The 26,640-nt window shown below is 37.8% G+C and overlaps 1 protein-coding gene across 14 annotated transcripts in view; it reads left to right on the top strand.

The window, feature by feature from the left end:
* LOC149142269 (beta-1,2-N-acetylglucosaminyltransferase II) overlaps positions 1 to 26,640 on the top strand; it is a 66,103-nt gene that overhangs the window by 27,677 nt on the left and 11,786 nt on the right. For 2 of the 14 annotated variants that reach the window (XM_089447004.1, XM_089447009.1), the window contains exon 2: positions 23,552 to 23,645. The exons of 1 other annotated variant lie outside the window; for it this stretch is intronic. In XM_089447004.1, coding sequence (XP_089303130.1) covers positions 23,552 to 23,645 — 94 coding nt within the window. Of the gene's footprint in view, positions 1 to 6,558; positions 6,640 to 6,796; positions 6,997 to 7,325; positions 7,462 to 13,688; positions 13,758 to 17,617; positions 17,713 to 23,551; positions 23,646 to 26,640 lie in introns of those variants that run through there. 11 more of the 14 variants (XM_089447007.1, XM_089447006.1, XM_089447012.1 and 8 more) reach the window with 11 other exon arrangements.

Raw genomic sequence — 26,640 nt, 5'->3', positions numbered from 1 at the left:
GGTAGTGCATTCAGCACTATAGTAGTCATCTCTTGATCAGACATGATTTCTCCTCGATCCTGTAACTGATCTCTTATTTCAGAAACCCTTATGAAGTATGGAGCTATACCTTCTTCTTTGTTGATCTTCATCTTGTACAACTCATTCCTTAAAGAGATCCCTTCTCCTGCAGTGCTGACGGAGAATAGGTCTATCAATTTGTCATAGATTTCCTTGGCTGTTTCAAGCTTGGCTACATAAGGAATCAAAGAGTCCTTGATAGATTCTATGAGAATCTTTTGAGCTCTAACTTCGTTCTTGTTATACTTAGCCAATTCTTGACTATCAGTAGGAACAACAATTTTCTTTTGTACATGTTCAATAACTTCTTGTTCTTTCAAATTGAGGTCAGTTCTCTTCTTCCAAGCAAGGAAGTTGGCAACTCCAACTAACTTATTGCTTTCCTTGCAAGAAGACATCTTTTTCAAGATTAGTTTTGCTCAAATAAATAAGATACTTACTTGATGTGATGATCCTTGAAGCTTGACTTTGTCTATCCTTGAATGCTAGGGAACCTGATATTTTATCCTTGAGGATCTGCTCTTCAACTGAAGTGAGAGGATTCTTGATACCTTCCTCTTATAGATCTGCCTGAATAGTAGATCTTGTCTTCTCTTTGATAGATCTTGGAGTTTCAGAATGTGGATCTGAATCTAGCTTTGCCTTCAACTTCAACTGCCTCTTCTTTAATGTTCTTTATCAGCCCTTCCTTGATGTACTACCATCCCTCTGATACCATGTTGAGAAATCTATGGGCTTGATATGTTAATGATTTCTCTATCTTAGATAACTGCTTGTGAAGTATTTTTATCCTTTTACTTATTCAAACAAGATCTTTTCATATGTGTATGTTTATTAACTTCATCAACCAACTATCATGCATAATAAACAAAAGAACAATAACACAAGATATAGGCAGCAACCAGGGCAAAACCTCTCCAACCTGAGAGGAAAACCCACGGTAATTCTTCTTATAGAATCTTCACTTGACAAAATTTCCAAGACCTATACAAAGACCCTTTGACCAATGTGTCTCCAAGATCAAGGCTAGTACCTTCTGCTACTGCTGTCCTCTGACCTGCTGTACCATAGATCAGATCTGCAACTATAGATGGAAGGATTAGCTTCCCTCTCCCTTCTTTCTTCCTCCAAGCTTCACTAGTTCACTTGTCAAGCTGTTGTCCTCAACGCTTGCCTTTAGACAAGATGATCTGCTTCCTTGATGTGAACTATTCAGCAACCCTAGCAGCAGACTTGAAGATGTCACTGTTTTCGCACGTGTGAGTGAGCTACTTGTTCTTGTAGCCTCCTCCTTGCCTCACTATACTTGGAGCTTCCTTCTAGATGAACAACTGAACTTTTTAGGCCTCAAATCAACCCTTTTCATGAAGATAACCTAGGACTGTAATGCAACCCTAATTGTGACCTGTTCCTTCGCACATGTGAGAGGTTTAGGGCTCTTCTAGCCCTCCTAAACCTTCACTCTCCTTGTCACTTCTCTTCAAGTAAATCTGCCCTTCAAATAGCCCCAAGATCGAACTCTTTCCTTGCTAATGAGAGCACATAAGATGATGCCCTAGCCTCGCATGTGTGGACAAATTTCCTGCGGTTATAGATGGCAGAACATACTTCCTTCTTGTTGACCTGTGACTCCTTGACTTGACCCTTTCTTCGCACCCTTAGACAGACTTCTTCTTTGCATAGGAGAGAGACCGAATTGATTTGATGAGAGTGTGTTCGAATGAGGGAGGAGAGGCCCTTATTTATAGTCCTCTCAAGGCTGCTCATTAGGCCAACATGACTTGTCTTTAGGCCGACTTACATAATTGATTTAGCCGACATGAGAGGACTATATTTTTACCGAAATTACAATGCCTTTTTATCTTCGCTTGGAGGAGACTTTTACTAGCCATTTGTACTTGAACTTGGAGGAGATATTCCACATGGTTCTGCCCTTGATCTTGGAGACACAAACTATATAATTTACAAGTGTAATTGTTTACATCAATGACACAAACCTATCACCTAGCCTAGAGCTCTTTAATGGGAGCTACTACAAACAAATTTTGAGCATGAAACCCATGACTCAAATTTACAAAATATTTTGCTAGATACAGTTTACATTATTTACATTGGTACGTGTCATTATGAAGACCGAACCCAGTTACACTTTCTTCAACACCGTGAACTCTCTCCTAATGCCCTCTTGTGCACAGAAGTCAGAAAACCCACCATCGGTGTACTGACCACCATTGTCTGACCTCAAGACCCTAATCTTTTTACTTGTCTGCTTTTTCACAAGAGCTTTGAACTCTTTAAATCGACTTAAGACCTCACTCTTGGTCTTCAGGAAATATATCCAAGTCCTCCTAGAGTGGTCATCAATGAATATAACATAATACTCATAACCACCCAAAGGCACATGAGACATACGACCACTAACATCAGTATGAATCAAGTCTAATATACCTGTAGATATGTTGTCGCTCGCTGGGAATGGTAACTTGGTGTACTTGCCCAAAGCACACCCTCTGCAAACCTCATAATGCTCGACACTGAAATCAAGAACTTCAGTAGTGACCTCCCTTAGTACTTTCAAAACTCCATGATGCATATGCACCATCCTCCGGTGCCATAACTCGCACAAGTCTCTACTGCTGGTCGTACTTGTGTGAGTGCTACCAGATGTGCTACTCACCAATGCTCCTGCCAATTGAAAACTGAACCTGTATAGTTTCCTAGCGCAGACTCTAATCACTTTGGCTGAAGTGATGGAAGCTCCCTTGGGATGCATCAATAATTGCTCTCCTGAGAAAGTGACGTCAAACCCCTTCTCCTCCATAGCAGACACTGAAATCAAGTTCTTCTTCATCCCCGGAACATACAAAACATCCATGACCTTCAAAGGAGGCAAAGACTCCCTCTCAAAGGTCACAGTTCCCACACCAACAACTCTCACAGTGCGTCATCTCCTAGTACAGTCTCACTATCAAGTGCCCTCTCTGCAAGCTCTGAAAAGAACTCACATGCACCTGTCATATGGCGGGAAGCCCCACTGTCTATGTACCACACATCGGATGATGTACTCCTACTAGATGTAGAAGTAGTAAATGCAAAGTCCTTGTCAAACTGTGAAGCAAACTGCTCCACCTCTGTTGAACCTACAATACCCTTCTTCCCCTTGTTCTTCCTCTCAGGACACGTAGCAGCATAATGTCCCATCTTCTGACATGCCCAACATTTGACTTTGGACATATCTGTATCTTTCTTCTTCTTCTTCTCCTTTCCCTTAGCCCCATTTGATGAGGCCCCTTTCTTGGCCTTCCCTTTGTTCTTCCCTCTGGCTATCAAAGCAACATCTTCCTCATCTTTTATCTTCACCCCACCACTGCCAATCTTCCATATCTCATGCTGCACACAATCATCCCAGAATCTGTCCCAATTGGGAAGATTCTCCCTAGAGGTAACAACATCTCCAAAGACCTCCCAAGACTTAGGAAGTCCCGCTACAACTATCCTGACTAACTCTGTGGGTGCAACTGCCTCACCAATAGCAGTCAAATCATCACGTACCTGTTTGACCCTGCCAAGATAATGAACTACACTTTTAGCCTTTGTCATCCTGATGTTCTTCAATTGTTCTTTGAGTACCATCTTCCTGCTCTCATTGGTACTCTGATAGAGAGTGGTTAGAGTTGTCCACATTTGATATGCATATGTGTTTCCTCTCACCTGAGGAACCACATGATCTTTTAAACTGTCCATCAAAATCCTTTTTGCTTTTGCATTATTTTTTGTGAATTCAGCAAGTTCATCTGCAACAGTAGGAGGTAGAACCACTTGCTGCACTATGTCCGAAACTGCTGCCTTCTCAAACACTGTCTGAATTCTGTCCTTCCAAACGGCATAGTTGGATATTGCATCCATTCTGTTCTCTATCCTTAAGAACATGGCCATGACTGCTGTTCAAAATTTACAAAACCAAGAAAATGGAGAAATGAACTTTCCAGCACACCTTGCTGTCCCAAAAGTCCAGTCTGTGTGAAATATCACCTTGCTGTCCCAAAATATCGGTTTGCTGTCCAAAAAGTCAGTTTGTTGTCCAAACTACTGTTTGTTGTCCCAAACTACTGTCTGCTGTTCAAAGTTCAAACTGCGATTTTCAGCTTGTAGCTTTGATACCATTTTGAAATTTGATGACTAAAAAGTTTCCTGCAATCCCAACCCGCTTTTAATTTCACTTTATCACTCCCATTTAGTTAAATGCCCTTTCCCATAAACATACATTCAACATATAGAATTCTGGAATTGAAATTTTCATATTAAAACACGAGACTGTCAACACACGCTGAAAATAAATATGGAAATAAACAGACCAACAACACACATAGAAATACACACAGATTTTTGTTCAACTTAGACCTAGGCAAAACCCCTTGAATCTTCTCCGGGGAAAACCTGTTAGAGAGCTCTTCAAATTTATTTATCTTTGAATTCAGGAAAAATACATCTGCAGACAAAACAAAACAACAAAATACAACTTATCTCTTCAACCCAAAACTCCTTTAAAACTGTGCCCACTTTGCCTCGATTTCCATGCCCACTTAAAGCTGAAAATATCTATTGTACGGGTACACACTGTACTGTACGGATTCTGTACGGGTTGTACGAATTTTTCAATTTTTTTTTTCAAAAAAATTCTCTCAAACAACATGCAACTCGCAACATTAAATGTTACTCGTGTTGTACTTTCTGTTGTCTTCTATGCCTTGATTTCCATGCCTAGGTTTGCCCGTAAATCACTCTTTCAGCATGCTGCAACAAATTTCTCCTTCAAAACTTTTCTCCAACTCTCAGTCTCCTTTCTCCAATCTGCTCATGAAGAATGAATGTAGTCTCTATTTTCCTTTCCCCCTTTTGTTTCCCTAAATGACTTTTGGGTAACCCTAAGATTTAATGGCTCAGATTCATTTAGATCAAGGGATGAGAATAAATGTGCATTTAATTCTCACTTTTAATTTTTTAACTCACCCATTAAATAAAGTACCCACATTGTACTTTATATCTAAAGTCACTTTTCACTTTATAATTTAACATTGACTTTACCACTTATAAAGTCACTTTCAATTTCTAAAGTTACACTTTGGAAAAAAAATATTTTGGACACTTTTCCCTAGGGAGAGACTAACCCATGGAAAACGGCTTGTCCAAGGTACATTAAAAATCAACAATCAACGCTGGTCAACGCAGGGGTCAAACTGCCTCGGTTTTTGTGCCTAGAACAGTGGCCTGCCCAAACAGAAGTCTCCCTCACAAAACCGAAGTTAAACATGGTTAACGCTGGTCAAAGTCAGCCTCTTGAAATTTCGTTCAAATCTAGTCAATGCAACAGCTAGAAAAGACAATGTTCCTTCCGCACGTGTGGAGAGAGAGAGGCCCAAAAATCCGTACCCAATCAAAAAGAGAGAAAAAGATGAATGAAATGAGATGCCAAAATGAGGAGGCGGCACTTTGTATTTAGATGCAACGTTGAACGCTGGAGGAGGCTAATTTGATGGCTAGCCGACCTTGACAATTTGTCCATAATCAAAATAAATTCATAACTTCATTTGTACATGTCAGAATGGGATGATCTTTAGATCAATCTTACACCTCTTGGAAAGAGGAATCCAAGAAAAATATTAGCTGCCTCATAAGAGCTGTCCAAAGTGGTGTTTGGCCCTAGTTGCCAAATTTAACATTAGTACTATATTGCAATTAAATTTGCAAGAGTTCTAGAACCATTGTAGATGCATTTTAACTCCAGATCTTGCGTGTGCTAAGAGGGATCAAATCCCTCGAGGTGCAAACCTTTCCTCAAGTTTTTCAATCTAAAAAAATGCTTTTACCTCCGGAGACTTGATCCTTCTTCATGCATGATAGATTAAGAGTCTGTCTGTCTCTCTCTCCCTCTCTCTCTCTCTCTATATATATATATAATTTCTTATGGGTGAAACATTTCAATGGGGCATTGCTCAGTATGAGGGAGGTGTAATTCCTTCCATGCTCCACTGAAATTATAGGGAGTTGAATCATGTGTCAACTCCATGTTGAGCATGGAAGGAATTGCACATCTCCCTCATACTAAGCAACACACCATTGAAATGTTTTAAGTTTTAACCATAAGAATATTTTTACGTTCAATTGCTTTATATATATATATATATATATAGATATAGTTGATATTGAAATATTTAATTTAAAGTCCACATGGAAATATTTTATTTATGTTCAATTTTGAAATGCTTTTTTTTTTTAAATGCCACATCTCAAATCTATTTTGAACATGGAAATAATTACATATCTCCCTCATACCAGGTTGTAAAATGTGCTTCTTAACACAATGAAACTTTGTTTACAAAGAAACATATGCTTCGGAATTGTCTGACTGTTTAGTGCCTTCTTTTACATTGGTTTTGGAGGAATTGGCCAATCTCTAATTTCCTCCCGTTGCTGATAGCATTGTCTGTGTTACTTCAGACCTGGTAATGAAGTGATGCTTTCACTTACATCTTTTGTGACATATCGGCTTTTCAATGATGCCAATGTCTACTTGCAATGGTAGGAAACAAACATAATCTCTGTTTACATAATTCTTTTTGATTTAGTTCCAGCTTAATTTTTTTGCTTACATTTCAAGCATTTCAGGATGCCATGTTAAGCTCTTATTGTAGAGAGAGAAACTAAGCTTAGGTTTGACTTGATTCCATGTTTTTAGCAGGTGCAAGTCTCAAATACTTTGCCTTAAATATTGTATACATGCTTCCCAAAGAACACATACTGGAATACCAGTATGTATAGGATTTCCAACAGTAAGAAATATACTGGTGGAAAAAATTGCCTAGAAATTGGCAGTTTTATGATTTTTCCATGGTTATTCCTCAAGCTGAGAAATTGTCAAGAAAAAATTGTGGTTGTTTGAGCAGGAAAAATTGCGATTTTTTTCTTCCAAAAAATCGGGAAGGTTCAGAGAAAAAGTTAATAAATTTTTGAAAAGTAGAAAATATTATCTATTTATTTATTTTAATGTTGCTGATTTTGACCCTAACTGAGTTATTCCCTGACAACAATTGAAGTATAAAAAAATCAGGCATTTGGCAGCACCTAATATTCTAATTGAACGACAAGTGAGGCCACTAATAATTATCTTGCATATGCTTTATCATGTATTAAAGGATTATAAGGTTTGACTCCAAAGAACTGTAGTGATTTGTCCAATTCATACCCTCATTCATGTCTATGTGCAGCAGCGGCAGAGAAAAAGAAAACAATGCTTTTCACTTGGATAGGAAAAGAAGCCAGAAAATCCTTACTTTCCAGCCCGAAACAACCGGAGTCCTGGCAGAGTTTGAAATTGGAAAGCCATGATCACTCAAACCAAGCCTTAAATGGGCTCCAAATTACAGTTAATGTTAGTTCCCAGTCTAGATTTTATCTGTAGCTGTCTTAATGATCTCTTCATTCTGGATGATTAATAAATGTTGAATATTGTCGATTGTTGTTAACCTCCTCTTGCTGTTCATATTCAACTTGATGCCACTTTCAGGAACCCACATCTATATAGGTCTCAAATCTGACTTGAATGTTGAGAAAGCTTGTAAAATTCATAGTTACACCTGGAAATCAGAAATTAATTTACCCAAGATTAGAATTCATATGATATGGACATTTAATATAATATAGGTAAGGATTATTTCGTCTAAATTCTAATGAAGCAGTCACAAAGATGGCAGGACGGCCTCCTTTCTCTTGGGCTTGGTAACAAATTGGGGCCATAAGAAAGCGCACATACGAAACAGTGGCCAAAGAAATCGAGGAGCTTAATAAATTTGTTGAGACCTGCCCTTATGACAAACGCCTGCAACATAGAGCAACCAACTCAGTGCCAGGGATAGACCCTCAAAAAGACTTTTTCAGACCATTTACCTCAAAAGCAGCTCATGAGCATATTAGAACCATCCAATCAGATGCAGGTAGTGTCAAATAGTGGGTCGGAATTGAAAAAAAGAAGATTGTCTCTCACGAGTCACTGCAAACTCATGTTCTGGTTGCAGGCAATCATCGTAGAATGTAGGGTGGCCATGCAGATTTGTGTCGATGAAGCCTTCATAAAGGTGATAGAAACACAACACAGACATGTGACCAACTCCTATCAATGGACGAGTTGTATGCTATTTTACAACAACATACGGCAAATGAAAAATCTGTGGGCCTAGATGGATTTCTGTGTAAATATTATAAGACCATTTGGGATTTTTTAGGTCCAAATGAGAAGCCAGTGGAATGCAGTATTTGGTTGAGGTTAGCAACAAAGGTAACCATTAAGTTCATCCAGAATGTGGAGGATTCCAAGTTTCAATAGTTTTCAATGTGTCATACTATACCTTGGCCAAACCACTAACCTTGCAAATCAAGTATACTGCCCAAGATCATTAGATCTAAGAAAAGTGGCATTATCCATAGGTGCTATATCCTAGACAATATCATTGCAGTTTGAATATTATAAGGCCATTTGGGAATTTTCAGGTCCAAATGAGAAGCCATCCGAATGCAGTGTTTGGGCGAGGTTAGTCACAAAGGAAACATTGAATTCATCCAGAATGTGGAGGATTCCAAGTTGTTCAATAATTGGAGGCCTATGAGTTTTCTCAATGTGTCATACTATACCTTGGCCGAACCACTAACCTTGAAAGTCAGGTATACTGCTGAAGATCATTAAATCTAAGCATACTGGTTTTATCCTTAAGTGCTATATCATAGACAACACCACGACAGTTTGGGAAGCCACGGAATGGGCCAAATGTGTACAGGCCAACACACATTATTTGTCCAAAATAATTTTGAAAAGGCCAAGAGAAATTGAATGGCCTTTTATCCTCTCAATTCTTCATGCTCTAGGCTTTGGACCTTTTTTAATAAAGGTGGTCAAAACCGTCTTCACAAATGCCTCAAATTACCTTAACATTAATGAAGTGAAGTTGGAAGACATTAGATTTTTCATATCAATCAAACAAGGTTGTCTGCTTGCACTAGCCATGTATCTTGATGATCAAAGCCTTTGGCTACTCTTGACCTAGAAAGTTGACCAACACATAATCAAAGGCATTCCTATCATGTACCCATCCCCCTTTGTATCCTTATTGAGGGAGTGGCATTTTTTGTCTTTTTCATTATTCTTCATTTCTTTGTGTTTTTCATTATCCCTTCAAATTAAGCCTTATTACGCGGGTCAAAACCCATCCGCAATGCCCTTGAAAGAACATCTTTGGAAAGACCTTGATAAGCCATTAAGTCCCTTCCAAAGAACACCTTTCAAAAAGCTCCAACTACTTGTCAAGCCTTATCTAAAGATTAATTCCCAACCTTGGAAGAAACAACGTAGTTAAAAGCCATTAGGCCAAAATGCAAGATTGCCCATCAATTGCTTTAAAAAAACCTACTTAATAGACTATTAGGGCTCTTAGAAAGAACATCTTCAAAATGCTCTTGATAGGCCATTGGGCTACTTCAAAAGAACAATATTTGAACACCTCTGATAGGCTATCAAGCAACTTGAAAGATCATCTTCTAATTACCCTTACTAGACCACTGGACCATCGTGAAAGAAGAACATTTGAACACCCTTGATTAGTGATTGGGCCAACTTGAAAGATCATCTTACAATTCCCCTTTATAGGTCATTGGGCCAACCTTTGAACACCCTTGATAGCCCGCTAGGCTAGTTTGAAAGAACAACATTTGAATGTCCCTATTAAATCATCGAAGTATAAAAAAACATCATTCACATATCATATATAAATACAAGGCTATTGAGTGTCTTTGAGAATAAACATGGCTTCTATCCATTCGAAGAAATACTTAAAATTACACACAAGCCAACTTGGGTAACTGAAATGAACCCTACAAAGTAAGAACTAAAGGACTAAAGGGCAAACCATATCATTTGAACCATGCCAACCATCATTTGAAGTCAATACTTTGAATGCACTAAAGGGCATCTTCAAATTACACAAAGGCCAACTTGGGTAACTTAAAGGAACCCTTCAAAGTAAGAACTAAAGGACTAAAGGGCATACCATATCATTTGAATCATACCAACCATCATTTGAAGTCAATACTTTGAATGCACTAAAGGGCATGGACCCAACACCAATTTGTCGAAGCTTGTGGTAGCTTTGGAAGGTCTTTTGCGTAGGCTTGGTGTCTTAGTATGCAGAAGATGATTTATGTCTTCTTTCCCAAGTCTAACTTAGGAAAAATACAACAATTAAGGTCAATCAATTGTTGTGGACTCTTAAGTCAAATTCTAAGGATAAATAATGAAATTATTTAAGTGACTCAGAAATAGTCTCAACCATTGATATCCTAGATCTTCTAGAAGGGAGATTAGGGTTAGGGATTTGGGTTTCATGAAGATTATAAAATAATCCTAAGGGAGAGGTGAAGACGCACAAGTGGAGAAAATTATTTTTTCTAGAGCGAGGAGGAAGAGTGCAAGTGGATTCGAGGGCATTTCCAAGATGTTGAATTGCTAAAGCAAGGAGGTTGAATTGTTGGAGAGGTTGATTTTCCAAGGCCTAATTTCCTAAGGTGCATACATTGTTTGAGGGGAAGAGGCAAGGTCGAGTTGTTGATGAGAGGTGGGCTGAAAATCTCTAGGCCAAATTTCTTTAGTGGCTAATTTCCAGTGGGCTAAAATTCCTAGGGAAAACTTCTTCTAGTGGGGTCGAGTTACTGGTTCCAATGAATGCATATTTCCTTGTAATTTCTCTATGGGTTGAAACCCTAATTTTCTTGAGATTAATGTATGAAGGAGAATTGTTGTGGGTATTTATCTACTATAATGTGTGATTGTTCTCTTTGATTTTATTTCCGCTGCATATAAATTTTTAGAAGTTCATATATTAGTGGTTTTATTTTTCAACAATTCAGAATTTATTTGGATAGTAAAATAAATTTTCAGGAATAAATAATTGTTGCGAGAAAATAAATTTGGGTTGGTATTAGGAACTTTAACACAGTCTTGTAGGCTAAACACTAGTATACTCAACAATTCGAACTAGATCTAGCCCATGCCATCCAACTCAAAATGCATCACAGTATTCCAAAGGCATAACATGGATTCAAATGTAAATACACATATGCAATTTGAATTACAAAGGTACACTACCTATCAATGCAACTATCAAACATGCATAAAACTTTAATTTAGAAGGGATCTCAAGCCAAATAAATTATAATGCAATTCCAAATTCACCAAACAAACAATTAAGCCATTCAACACCTATGCATGCCAATGTCGTAAATTCCAATGATGAATTCCAACCAATTCATTCATGAATACAATATAGTTTAACAATATAATTGTAAACATGAATTCAAGCATAGAGATGGAATAGAGAAATCTTCCACCCAACCACAGGCATTCCTCTGTGGATGCCATGCCCAAGCTGGGTTGTGAGGCTACTAGGACAAAGAAAATTGGTCCTGTATACTCAAGTCATTCACCTAGCCCAATTGCTCCTAGACTGAACCAAATTATCTACTTTGAAACTCTTTAGCTAGCCTAGCCACGACACTCCCTTCCATTACATAACATAAGGAAGACGTTCCTTTCATTGCTAAATAGTCTCTAACGAGAATCCTCTTCCCTCCTATGCACTTTAGTGTGTGCATAAGGAGTTTGAGCCTTTGTTTTCCTTTATGATCAACTCAACATAGTCATATATTGGATCTTGAGCTCTTGATGAGCAACTATCTACAAGGAAAATGGGTGTGCCTTCCTATCAAACCAACTATTTATACACCACTATAGTGTTCCATCTCTCTCTCTCTCTCTGTCCCCGCCAGGTTCACAACTTCTCTTCCATAGCTCTACTTGGTCACTTGCAAGTTTGAATGTCTCCGACATAGCATAGGGACATATCTAGGATCAAATGGAATAAAATCAAATGAAGTGAATGGAATTGTCAATTTGAATTGCATCAATAGAGTGCATGGGAAAATAGATGGTTTGAATATCCATAATGTCCAAATCTTTATGAGAATGTAGTCTCTTACACGCCTTCAAACTTGTACTCAAATACCATGCTCTCATAACTATGGATGGTAGATTTTCTCACCAACTATTGTTGCGTCGAGAGGTGCTCTACAACCCAGTATGGGGTAGATGTGCAGGTGTTAGATGTTAGATGTCTTGCTTGGTCACTTGCAAGTTTGAATGTCTCTGACATAGCATAGGGACATACCTAGGATCAAATGGAATAAAATCAAATGAAGTGAATGGAATGGTCAATTTGAATTGCATCAATAGAGTGCATGGGAAAATAGATGGTTTGAATATCCATAATGTCCAAATCTTTATGAGAATGTAGTCTCTTACATGCTTTCGAACTTGTACTCAACTACCATGCTCTCATAACTATGGATGGTAGATTTTCCCACCAACTATTGTTGTGTCGAGAGGTGCTCTACAACCCAGTATGGGGTAGATGTGTAGGTGTTAGATGTTAGATGTATCGCTTGGTCACTTGCAAGTTTGAATGTCTCCGACATAGCATAGGGGCATACCTAGGATCAAATGTAATAAAATCAAATGAAGTGAATGGAATGGTCAATTTGAATTGCATCAATAGCGTGCATGGGAAAATAGATGGTTTGAATATCTATAATGTCCAAATCTTTATGAGAATGTAGTCTCTTACACGTCTTCGAACTTGTACTCAACTACCATGCTCTCATAACTATGGATGGTAGATTTTGCCACCAACTATTGTTGCACCAAGAGGTGCTCTACAACTCAACATGAGGTAGATGTGTAGGTGTTAGATGTTAGATGTTTTGTGAATATTTTTTAAATGTCTGACCCATAAGTATACATATGTTGTTATGTAAACATTTTGTCTTGGTTAAATTACATAAAAAAATATTTAATAAATAATAAATAAATACTAATTAAAATAAAATTGAGATAAAATAGTAAATTTACCGGAGGTTTTTGGGCTCCAGGTTTTTGCAAACCATGGTTTTGCACATGGTATTTTTCTCTAATGATAAAATTACATACAAAAAAAAAAAAAAAAAAAAAAAAAAAAAACTGATTATTACTAATTTTAATAAAATTGAGATAAAATACTAAATAGGTTTTTGCAAACCATGGTTTTGCACATGGTATTTTTCTCTAATGATAAAATTACATAAAAGAATAAAACTAATAAAATAAAATAAAATTATAAAATTGATTATTAATAATTTTAATAAAATTGAGATAAAATACTAAATTTATGGATGGAGGTTTTTTGGCTTCAAGTTTTCACAACCCATGGATTTTCCCATGGTATTCTTATCTAATGGTCAAATTACATAATAATTTGACCATTAAAATAAAAATTAATATAAAATAGTAAATTATGGATCGAGGTTTTTGGGCTCCACCATTTAACAACCCGTGGTTTTTTCAGCGGTATTCTTCTCTAATGTACGCTATTTAAAGGTATTCTTCGCTAATGTGAGACATTCGTTGCAACAATTTTTTTTAGTTAGATCAAAATAAATCCTAATTTCCACAACAAATATCAAACCTTGAGCAATTTTCATATTTGATTTGGCAGAAAAAACCACTCAATAAAGACACACTAGACAAAGAATTTATAGCTTTGCGGATGCATCTCTTCAAGGTAAAGCTTGGGAAAAACAAGCTTGCTCACTTTGTTACATAGCGTTCAAAATTTTTGTATGCTATTCTTTTTATTTTATATGTTTGAAATTATACTCTTGAGTGTGAAGAGCAACATGAGCATGAAAAAAAGAAAATTCGGTGCCTGCAGTCCTATATTTTGTTTATATTTTTTTGTCTGCATTAAAATTTATTGGAGTTGCTCAATTTAGACTATCTCAACTGTCTGTTTTAACCTCCCCATGAAAATTCATTGGAATATGACTCTCAAATGTTCATAACTTAGTTTAGATAAAATTGATATTGAGTTTTATTTAAGAGATCAAACGATAACATTAAAAATAAAATTAAACAAAAAATCCTTAACTCCTGCAAAGACAGAGGTATATATAACACAGAAGCTTATTAGGTTTTATGGTCTAACAACAGAGCCGCAAGTAAATTGTAACTACTGATCTTATATATATCAAAACAGCCTAGATCCATCTTAACTCTGGATCTATTAAGCGTCACAAGGGATCAAATTTCTCGAGGTGCAAACATTTCCTCATGTTTTGCAGTCAAAAAAGAGGTTTGCACCATGAGAGATTTGATCCCTCTCGACGCTTGATAGATTTGGATTTAAGATGGATCTAGGATGGTCTACGTTCAATAGTTGATGGTTGAGGTCTCTAATAAGGTACATGGTGAAAATATGAAGGTTAGGAGGCTGAGGAACTTTAGGAAGCTTAGGATTATTTGTGATCCCATTGGACTCCCTTTTCTTTTCCCTTTGAATGGTCTCATGGTGCCTCTTGTGCTCTTTGCAACAAATTTAGACCTTTACATAACTTTCAAAATAATATTTATATTTATCTTGAAAATATCATAGGAAGTCTATCTCATGATATACTGAAAGCAAATTTATTGAAAATACATGCCTAGACATTCATTGGTTGGGCCTTGGCCTTAAGCTCCACACCAATGTATTTACATCATTTACACATGGGGTCATTTATATAAGTTGACTCCCATCATTACACCCACTTATTTACAATTCAATCCAAAACATCCAAATAATAAGAACCATGATGTTGCATTCCCCTCCCCCTTGAAGTAACATCATCCTCAATATTCTTTTCATTTCAACAATACTACATGCCCTCATTTTTCAATGACACTTGCAATGATATCTTGTTCACTGCAACTTTGCATTCTTGTTCATTATTTTGGAAAATTATATTCAACCATTCCTTCCACCACCTTGGCTCACCTCCAAGGTCTCAACATCCCAGTATATGCCTATAACAATTATCAAAGGAAAAACATGCATGTATTAGCCATTGTAAGCAACAATAATATCATCCATATGAATTTCAAATTCATAATAGAAGGATATATATATATATATATATATATATATATATATAGCGAGAGAGAGAGAGAGGAATTCATTCCGACACTTATTTGTGTTGCTATATCTTTGTGACATGGCTGCCACAAGCGAGATTCATCTCATTACATTCTTTGATACTCTCTCTCTCTCTCTCTCTATATATATATATATCTCCTTCTTGATTATGACTAACAAATAATATGAATCTCTCATAAAATATTCATTCTAGTTGCCTCTTCCTTGCCACACTTACCTTCGAGGCTCAAGGATTCATTTCCCTGCTAAATAGTGTGGAACCATCCTGCTAAGATTTTCACTAAGAATAAGAGTGAAAACTTTTATAATTTAACTACCAAGGCATTCCACTAGCAACTTCGCCCACCTCCAAGGTCTCGACATCCTAGTATATGCCTATAACAATTATCAAAGGAAAAGCATGCATGTATTAGCCATTGTAAGCAACAATAATACCTTCCATAGGAATTTCAAATTCATAATAGAAGGATATTATATATATATATATATATTATATATATATATTATATAGAGAGAGAGAGAGAGAGAGAGAGGAATTCATTCTGATACTTATTTGTGTCTATATATTTTTGTGTAACAAGGCTGCCACAAGCGAGATTCATCTGATTACATTATTTGATTTCTCTCTCTCTCTCTCTCTCTATATATATATATATATTATATATATATATATATATATCCTTCTTGATTCTGACTAGCAAATAATAGGAATCTCTCATAAAATATTCATTCTAGTTGCCTCTTCCTTGCCACACTTACCCTTCGAGGCTCAAGGATTCATTTCCCTGCTAAATAGTGTGGAACCATCCTGCGAATTTTTTCACTAAGAATAAGAGTGAAAACTTTTAGAATTTAACTACCAAGGCATTCCACTAGCAACTTCTAATATACTACAACTTAAGGCGATCAAGGCATAACATAAGGTTTCAATGTCAACATAATAGCATCATCTCCATTCTCTCCACCAATCTCATAATAGTAGCATCCTCCACATACTTTTCAAGATACAACATCTATCTATCTATCTATATAGAAATTATGGAATTCATCCTAATACTTATTTGTATGAATATATCTTTGTGTAACAAGGCTGCCACAGGCGAGATTCAACTCATTCTCTTCTTTGACACACCCAAAACACATATTACCTTCTTGATGTTGAGAAATCTATAGGGCAATAGTTAGGATGATTTCTCTATCTATGATAACTGCATGTGATATCATTTTATTTTTTCTTTCTTATTAATTTCTTCTCTTATTATTATGTTCATTTATCATCAAACAACTACCAAGAACAAGGGTACACAAGTACACATGATATAGGTTGCAAGCTAGGACCAAAACCTCCCCACTTTAGAGGAAAACCTGCAAATCTCTTCTCTTCTTATGTATTCTTCAATTAACGAATTCCAAGACCTCTAGACCAAGAACAATAACCTTCCAAGACCAAGTTCGAGCTCTCCTGATGATGTGCTTCCTTTGTCCAAGTCAAATCCAGTCAAATATCTTCCAGCAGCACAACTTCGACCCCCAACTTCAAAATTTCGGCCTCTATTGCAAGTCTGAAATTTTCGGCCCCCAACAACTATATCTGCATCCACACGCATGAGAGAAAATTGGCTTTCCAAGGTGTTACATAGTATTTTGTCACACCTCCTGCACTTCCCTTTGTCATATCCGGAGTGCCCAAAACTTGGAAAATATGCAGTGTACCCATCCTGATATGTAGTCCAGATCCTCCCCAAAGAATTAATGAAAACATGCCTTGAGCGTTCCTTGAAGAAGTGAGCTCAAAACCCTAATTTCTGGGTCAACGTGACTGTGACATTGCTTACTCGTGTTGATGACAGGTTGCACCATATTAGCCTCGCACTGCCAGCGCGGTTTTTACCTCGATACTCACACTGATCCCTAAAAGACAAGTTTTCCCAAAGAGGAAAAGAAGCTTTGTGATCTAAAGGCTTCCATAATGATGAGCTGGAGGTTGTTCATTGTGGATGTGGTCAAATTCTCCCAATATTTACCTTTGATCTTATCCCTATGAGCTTCTTCCTTGAGATGAGGGCCTTCCTATATCTTTGGTGAGATCCTAACTCCCTTTCCTTGCCTATATATTCATCATCTTCCATTCCCAAATGGTTGGTCTCTGATTATTTGCACCCTTATGCTGAGATAATGCTTACATGCTATTCACTTTGGCTTGGAGAAGGAGTGCTTGGAGAGCTTGAGTTTGGACTTGGACATTCACTCAAGGAGGGCTTAATAACATTAAGGCCTAGGTTGTATGTTTCATTTTTCATTTATTAATATATATACAACTGCTGGTTTACTTTCCATAAATACTTGTGTCAATGCATCATTTATCTTAATGCTTCTTGATCTGTTAAGTGTATTACATTCGATTATGCTTGTTTCACTTTTATGCTTTGTTGTGTCTTTGGCCTCTTGTGCAGGTATTCGAACGTTGAGAACAGTAAGGACTAAGCCTGAGGAACAAACAATCAAGGTCTTCAACAAGAGAGTGCATTATAACATCAGAACAAGGTAGGTCTCCTTCCTCTTCTCTAATTTTGATTGTAATTTAAGAAAGTGTCTTGTAGATTATCTCGTTTGTTGCTAGACCCACTCATTGGGTTAGAGGGATCGTCTTTGCCTTTAGAGAGGATATATCTAGACAACAAAATGGCGACTCCAATGGGGAAGCTATAACCTTTCCATTCATTCCTTCAATCTGATTCTCTGATGAGTTTGACCAATCATCGATTTCTTGGCTTGTGTGCATCACTGTAGATTTATACAGTCATTGGTTTTTGCTTGAGAGTGTTGAGTTTGGTTTGATTTTTTTTTTTTTCCTTCTTTTCCTTGCCCAACGCATTTTCTGGTCTTACAGAAGCACTGCCAACGCTGATTTGGAATTTACAGTCGCATTTCTCTGCCTTTCATTGCTGCTTTGCCTTTAACATGCACGCTGATCTCAGAGGCTAGAAAAAATTAGGTTTTCTTCTTAGTTCCAGTGGATCTCAACCTCTGTGAGTATTTTTCCAATGTGATCATAGTCGGTTTGCCTTGATTGCTGTTCTTTAGTGGTTGCAATTATCTCTTTGCGTCCGATGATGTGTGATTGAAGTTGGATTGTCTTCTAGTGTTTCTAGGTCTAGGTCACTCTTCACTCGTCACTTGGCTTGTCTTCGTGAGATTGTTTGTCTCCATTTAAGAGTTTTACTGTGATTAAGACACCATTTACAAGTTGCTTTTGGTTCATATTTGCGAAGTTGTTTTTATTAGTATTGGATCATATTTGTAGTTTGAAAATTGCCTTTGCTCCATTGTCAAACAGGGATTACAATTGTTTGCTTTGGTGAAACTGAAAGTGCATGCTTGTGTTGATTTCATTGTTTCGAAAAGAAAAGTGAAAGGATCTCTTCATTTAAGTATTTTTGAAACGATTTTTTATTCAAAACCAAAAGTGAATGAAATTTTCATTTTAGTTGTTTTAAAATCCATTTTTCCTTTGCTTATGCATTAGTTTGCATTTTGAATCAAAGTGAAAAAAAAAGATTAGTGCATCTTAGTGAAAGAAAAGTGATTTTTGTTTCTCATAAGATTGCATTTTGGCATTGCATTTGTTAGTGAAAAAGAAAGAGTAGTTTTCATTTTTACATCTTGCATTTGAAAAGTTAGGGAGATAGGTTTTGATGCATTTGTTTGTTTGTCTCTCTTTCCTCATTAGTTTAGCCTTCATCGAATGAAAATATTTCATTTTTCTCATTTAGTTGCATTATAGGAATTCATGTGACATCGTTGATTCATAAAATTGAAACCTAATTCAAGATAAACTTAAAATTTACCTCAATTAACCTAAGGAGCATTTGTAACCTAACACAAATATCTAGAGGTCTAGGTTAGAGATGTGTTCCAACGTCTTTAAACATAGTCGCTATCGTTAACTGCTTGCATTGTATCTCGGGGGTGAAATTTTGTTCTAGTATGGAAGTATATCGAAGGTTCTCCAGTACTTTCAGGTATATAGGAGGCACTTCAGTATGGAAAGTATATCAGAACGCTCTCACTGAACGGTTATGTATTAGACAACGCTAACATGAACTTGTGCTTCCCGTATCGTCGAGTATATATTGGGAGACCCCACTAGGTTACTATCCTTTAGGCATAGGTAACTGAGTCACTCGCCTTGTAAACATGATACACCGAACACATCATTCGTGGAGATTGGCCGTCATACGTTAAGTCCTTGGTTTCGGCTAAGGTGTATATAACAGTTCACGGATACTTGGTAAACCCTCTTGCCTAGTATTACCCTTTTTGATTTATTTGTTGTTTTGAGTTATAAAATTAACTGCCAATGAAATTCCTTGTAAATTTTAATTTTAAAAGCCCTCAATGAATCATCTCTTCTCCATCTGCTCTTGAGAGAAAGTCATCGTGGCTGAACCATTGCGTTCACCTCACAGTTTCCTTTCATCATCTGATACTAAAGGGTCATCACAAGGAGTTCATCCTGAACTTTCATAGTCACTTAAAGCTTAAGGCTTTGAACTTGGAATTGTCCCAAGTATCCAACCCCTTGCTTCTCGTTCCACACCTCGAGACTCATCGTCGTCTCAGGACTCTGATCCAGAAATCCCTGAGAGTCCACAAAGGTTTGTTTTATACCCTCTGAATCCACTTTTTGATCTGTTTGTGATATCTCCTCAACGACCTTATAGTCCATACGATCAACCTGGTGTTCCTTTGGATTTGTCTCCTCGTCTATCTCGAATTCCTCCTCGCCAATTGTTTCCACCCATGGCTTCAAAAGGTGAATTTCCAACGTCTCCTCGAGGTCCTCCGAAAGTCTCAACTACTCACACTCCTAGTGTTGATAATGATTCTGAATATGACTTTCCCTCGGAAGACTTTCCTTATGCAGGAAGAATTCCATCTCAACCACCTCCTAAAAACACCGGGTCTATGCTTCCACATGGTTATATGACCTTGGTTCAATTAGTTTCAGGAACTCCCAGTGCTTCTTCATTATACCAAAATCCAATTTGGTTATCGAATGCTATGCCTACTTCTGGTCTGTTTATTCCTAACGTGATATCTCATATCCCTGTGCAAACTGCCTTTACTTCAGTTCCGATTCAATTGACTATTCTGACACAATCGTTACCTTCGTTCCAACCTTCAATCCCGGTGCAACCAACAGTTTCGTTTTATATGTCTGTAAGTTCCTCAATTCCCCCCTCGAGTGGACAAAATGTGCCACCACCTCATTTGCATCCTAGGGGGAAAATCCATATATCCCTCTTGTCTCAAGTGGAACCCATGTGAGTGGATCACAACCTCACATGGTTGGAGTGATTCAACCTGTTAGTGGTATTCCTAATCCGGTGAATCATCTATTCCAACCAGAGCAAGTAATGTCCAGTGTCAATAGCTTTATTCGGCTCAGATACCCCTCCAATAGTCTTATGTTCCATATGGTTCACAAGCACTTCAAAATCCACCTTATATTCTGCAAGTAGGTCCTCATATGCAACTTGGTCAAAATCCCATTCCCAGTGCATATGGTCAAATCCCAATTGGAACTTATCAGTACCAACAAGGAATTCTTCAAGGAACTGTTCAACAAAAACCTTTACAGCAATAGGGGCAACCTTTGCAACAACAAATGCAATTCGTCCAACAACTGAATCAACCCTTGTATTTGCAAGGTCAACCATTGCAGCATCAAACCCAACCTTTATGTCAACAAGGTCAAACCTTGCAGCCATAAGGCCAACCCCTGCAATAGCAGGGCCAACAGTTATATCACTAGGGTCAGGAGTTGCAGCAACCGTATAATCCATATGTTGCGCACAATGTTTATCCACCTTATGGTTCTCAATAGCCTATGGTAGGTCAATATCAACCCTACCCTGGATAGAACCCACCTTTGTGGGGCCAGAATCCACCTTATGGTTAGGGTATCCCTTAGTGGGGGAAAAAGAAAGCCCCTTATGATCAAAATCCTCCACTTTGGGGGCAAAACCCTTACCAACAATTTTGAAATCTGCAAAATGGGCCTTACGAAAGGCCTTACATGACTTCAAAATGTTGGTGCTACCTTCCAGAGAGCGATGTCATATGCCTTTCATGATATTAAACACATCGTTCAACCTTATTTAGACGATTTACCATTTCATTCTTCTAAATGTGGTGACCATCTGGACCACCTCCGAGCAATATTTCTACGTTGTCAACACTATAATATTCGTCTTAATCCACATAAATGTGTCTTCTGCGTCAAATCTGGTCGGATCTTGGGTTTTGTTGTGTCCCAAAAAGGCGTCCAAATAGATCCTCTGAAAGTAGAGGCTATTGTAAATCTACCCCCTCCTTCATCATTGCACCAATTGTAGAGTTTGCAAGGAAAGGCCAATTTTCTTCGTCGCTTTGTCCCTAATTATGCTGAGCTTTCCAAGGTATTTACTCACTTACTTAAGAAGGGGATCCCATTTGTTTGGGATGAAATTGTTCAACAAGCTTTCGATGCTCTAAATAAAACACTCATAAGTACTCTATTGCATCCCCCTGATTACCACTGCGATTATTTTCTGTACTTGGTCGTGACTGACAGTACCATTGCCATGGTGCTAGTCGAGGACGATGATGATGACAATGAACACATGGTTTATTATTTGAGTCGAAATTTTATTACCATAGAAACTAGATATGCTCATGTCGAGAAGCTTTCCTTGGAAGTAGTCCATGCTGTTCAACGATTTCGCCATTATATTCTTCTTCGGAAGACTACGGTGATTTCTGACTGTAACCCCATGACTTATATTCTGACTCGTCAGTTGCTTGGGGGAAAATACTCTAAATGGATTGTTATCTTGCAAGAGTTTGATTTGGAGTTTAATGCTGCCAAATCAAAGAAGTCACTAGTTTTTACTGAATTGAGCTGCGCCCTTCCTTCTGCAAACACCTCCATTGATTTTACTGAGAAAATTCTTGATGAAACCTTGTTTCTTATCAATACTCTCGACCCATGGTACAATGATATTATTGTTTATCATCAGACCCATAATTTCTGATTTGAGTTGTCTCGATCTGATTGACACTGCATCCGGCATCAGTCTCAACCTTATCAGATTATTGGTGATTTGTTGTACTGAGTCAGTGTTGATTATGTTCTTTGCAGATGTTTCACACTTGAAGAGGCTGAATGAGTCTTAAATGACTGCCACTCCGGAGCATGTGGTGGTCACATGTCAGGGTATGCCACTGCTCAGGGGATCTTTCACACTGGTTATTTCTGGCCTTCAATCTTCAAAGATTGCATTTTGGCAGTTCAAAAGTGCCATGAATATCATATATATAACCTTAAACATCGCGCCCGCCAACACTCTTACACCCAGTTGTTATCGTTGGCCCATTCGCTAAATGGGGCATTGATTTCATGATCTGTAACCCTTGCTCGACTGAGGGGCATGGCTATATCATCATCACCATCGACTATTTACTAAATTTGCTGAGGCGATGCCCACGTATAATGCTGACGATACAACTGCTGCTCAGTGCCACTTTAACCATGTTATAACCCGTTTTGACGTCCCTCAAGCCATTGTCACTGATCATGGATCACATTTTTGTCAGTACATGATGGCAGAGTTCACTGCTCAGTTGGGTCTTCGCCATGACAACTCAACTCCTTACTACCCACAAGCCAATGGCCAAGTTGAAGCAATTAATAAATTTTTAATTACTATGCTTCAACGTACCATTGGAAAGCATAAAAAGGATTGGAATCTCATGCTGTTTTCGACTCTTTGGGCTTAATGAACCTCGACTAAGACAACCATTGGTTTCACTCCATTCCAGTTGGTATATGGTTTAGAGGCGACACTCCCTATCGAGTGTGAAATTCCTTTGTTAAAACTAGCTATCACGCTACTCTCTGATACCTCACCTGAAGAGGAACGTTTACTTTATCTCGAGAGGCTTGATGAAACCCGTTGTATTGCTGCGATAGTTATTGAAGCACAAAAAATATGAGTTAAAGATCATTATAATCAAACTGTTTCTCCACGAGTTTTCGCTAAAGGTGACTTGGTCTTGTTGTATGGCCAAGCCAAGAATAAGTTGGGAGCTAGAAAGTTCGAACCTATGTGGTATAGGCCATACATTGTTACATGTGTTTTGCAAAAAGGCGCCTATGAGTTGGTTGACTACAAAGGTAACGCATTAGCACAACACCGTAACGAGCTTTATCTGAAAAATTATTATGCATGAGTTCTGTGTAATTACTTTTGTACATTAGTGTGCATTTTGATTTTTTGGTGTGATTGTTTGCTTTGGAGACATGTTTCCTCTCCTTACCTTGTGTTCCACTTGGTGCGCAGATGTCATCGAACCATTATGTTGGTTTTGCTGATGGTGCTTGTTGTAGCACACAAAAATTATATTCCGCAGCTTGGGCACTCTTTGCCCTTAATGGTGAGTTGATCAATTTACAAGGTATTTTCCTGGGACGAACAAATAATAATATTGCAGAGTACAGTGCAATTATTGAACTATTATCATACGAAGTTGCCCTCAGAATCAGAAGTTTGGTTGTTAAGTTAGATTCACAACTCGTTGTGCTACAATTAAATGGTCATTATTCAGTAAGAAATCCACAAATTTAGTGCATGTATCTACGTGTTCGATTATTGAAAGAAACATTGTTTATATTACATATTAACACATTCCACGAAATTTGAATACATTAATAGATGCATTAGAAAATTATGTTTTAGAAAGACATTTGTGTCACTTGTAAAAACTGAACACATCATCATGATATATGAACACATAAGTAGACAATAGAAACATATATATATATATATATATATATATATATATATCGAGTCTGTCAAAGTTTGTTATATCAAAGTCTCAAAAAAAATTTATAGTGTTTTGAGAACCATGGCTCTAAAAGCCCACAATAGTGCAGATAACACGACTAGGAATAGGCTATTCACCCACATAATGCTCATGATAGCATGCGACCACTCTGATCACTCGGCCTAACAACTAAGGCAGTCTCGCGGATACTCGTACTGTATGCCTCTGGTACTGCAACAACACGTCATCTATAGTCGCATACTCTGGAATCCCCCAAGTAATCACTTCCAGGTTTCACTCCATCTCTACTATAGGATCTTCTCCTTCCTCGTATGGAGCATCCTCCTCTATCTAGCGTGCTACTTTCTGAGCTATCAGAGACATTCCTAGAGGTCTTTCTGGTCCCACATCTGCAAAACTATCATAAGTACACTCTCAAATACACTTCAAAAAAATCACAAGACTTGAAAAATTCAAAAAAAAATTTTTTACCTGCACCGGTGCACTGTGCACCAGGTGGTAGAGGGAGATCTGGGTCTCCTCTGAAGTCCTTGCTGGCATAAGCATAGTCATCCACGATGATCAATTGTTGGCATAAGCCAACCAAAGAACGACGAAGGGAAATTCATCTGTTGACCTCCTCCCCCTCTAGGCATGATCTCACTCCATCTGAGCAACCTCAGATCTCATGGATCTGGATCATCCACATCTACCCACTGGTATCGAAATAGGGGCACATTCTCCAAAAAGAATGTGACTAAAATCGATCCAAACCCAAACTTCTTCAAGCGTCCTAATTTACCCTTGGTCAGCTGTCTTTTCATGTTGACTAGTAGTCCTTCTCACCAGTTAAATATTGTTGGAGCAAGACAATCCACTGTGTATTGGAATTGTGATTTCGTTGCCTCATGCAACACTTATGCCCCGTCTCTACGGGCCATTGTGTGTATAATAGTCGACAAAGGAAGGTTGTTGATGGTTGCTATTTTCACCTCCCCACTCACAGTGGTTTCCACACCCAGGCAATGCCTTCTGATAAGGGTATTGGTGCTCTCTCCTCCAGTACGAGCTCCAAAGAGTTGGACCCTCTCCCCTCTTCTGGACAATCCAGTGATGAAGTAGATGTAAACTACTTCTAGCTCAAGTTCTTGATCTCCAATGATGAAGATCTCACCTTCGACATCCCATAATCCAATGAGATATTCTAGTAGCTCATTCTGAGCTATGAGTCCCAGGGTTTGGAAGAACTTCAGTAATCCACAGTCCCTCAAAGCATTGACACATTCATCGACTTGGGCAGCTTGGTGATCTTTTGCCTTGTGGCCTTTTTATTTCCATTCGATGGCCATATCTGTCAAAATCTCCTGCAAACAACCCATAAACAACATTTAGAAGCTTTTTAATGGAGTAAAATTTTGGAAAAACCAATTTAAAGAGAGGATTTTTCATTCGATTTTTCACTCTGCGCCCAACGTGACTATTAGAATTATTTTTGCGCTGGCAGCGCGAGGGCCTTTTGGGCTAAGGGGTGATCAACGCAGATGCGATGATCAGAGTCACGCTGATCACCCCCGATTATAAAAATGAAAATCCTCCCTTAACCAACTAAAATCCTATGAAATGGCATGAAAATGGAATGAAAAGCAAGAGAAAGGGAAGATCTCTTACCTGCCGCTGACGGTTCGTGAAATGGTGCCCGAGATTTCCCACATCACTTGCCTGAATAATAAAGGAAAATAGGGTAAAATACACTCTCCAATTCACTCCAAGTAAAATGGTAAGATGTTTTTTAATTTTGGTCTATTTATAAGTTTTTAAATACATTTTACCAATATTTTATTATTTTTCTCGATATCGGTGATGTGTGGTTGTCTTTGTGTAGTTACAGGATCTTTTGGTGGCAATGATGATAATTTTTTACCGATTCAACGAATTTTTGTTTTATCTCGTTTTCAGACTCATTAAAAATAAAAAGGAACCCCCCTGGAGTCATTTTTAAGCTCTTTTCTGACTCTCGAAAGATGAAAAGATCGTCGAGTACTTGTCTTTTCGAACTCGTTAAATTAAATGAATTGACGTCGTCTCAGTATACGTTTACCACTTTTTCGAGCTGGGATTGACTATTTATGAAAAAAGAACACCTTGGTCGACATGGTCAAGAGGTTCTCTCGAATATTGTTTTCTACCTTTTCAGGTTCGAGAGACAATTTACGAAAATGGACATGATGGAGTTTTTTTTTCATCTCTTTTTCAAACTCTCTATATATGAAAAAGGCACCGAGTTACTCTTTTGCTAGACTCGTAAAAAATAAACGACGAAAGACTTGTCACTATGACGAGACCGAGTTTCTTCTTCCTAGGGCTCATAAAACTTAATAGGATTGATTCATTCGAAGAACGAATTTATATGACAAGCATATGCTATCTCCTTCAAGCTTGTGATTAAAAATAATCGGGGTACTCGCTAGAAATAGTGGGGAAAAATGAAAGTGAAACACCTCTTGTATAGGCAACATGTCGCTCTTGAACATGACACTCATCTGTTTCTTGTGTCGGGTTTGGGATATCCTCACTTAGTCACTTGTCCTTCCGATTTTGGGTGATC

Source organism: Pinus tabuliformis, chromosome X (genome assembly GCF_031772625.1).
Source record: "Pinus tabuliformis cultivar Carrire ecotype Pingquan chromosome X, CPIR1, whole genome shotgun sequence".
In the NCBI taxonomy this organism is placed as follows: domain Eukaryota; kingdom Viridiplantae; phylum Streptophyta; class Pinopsida; order Pinales; family Pinaceae; genus Pinus; species Pinus tabuliformis.
Note: the sequence above shows the minus strand (reverse complement) of the source record. Positions and strands in the feature narration are given on the sequence as shown.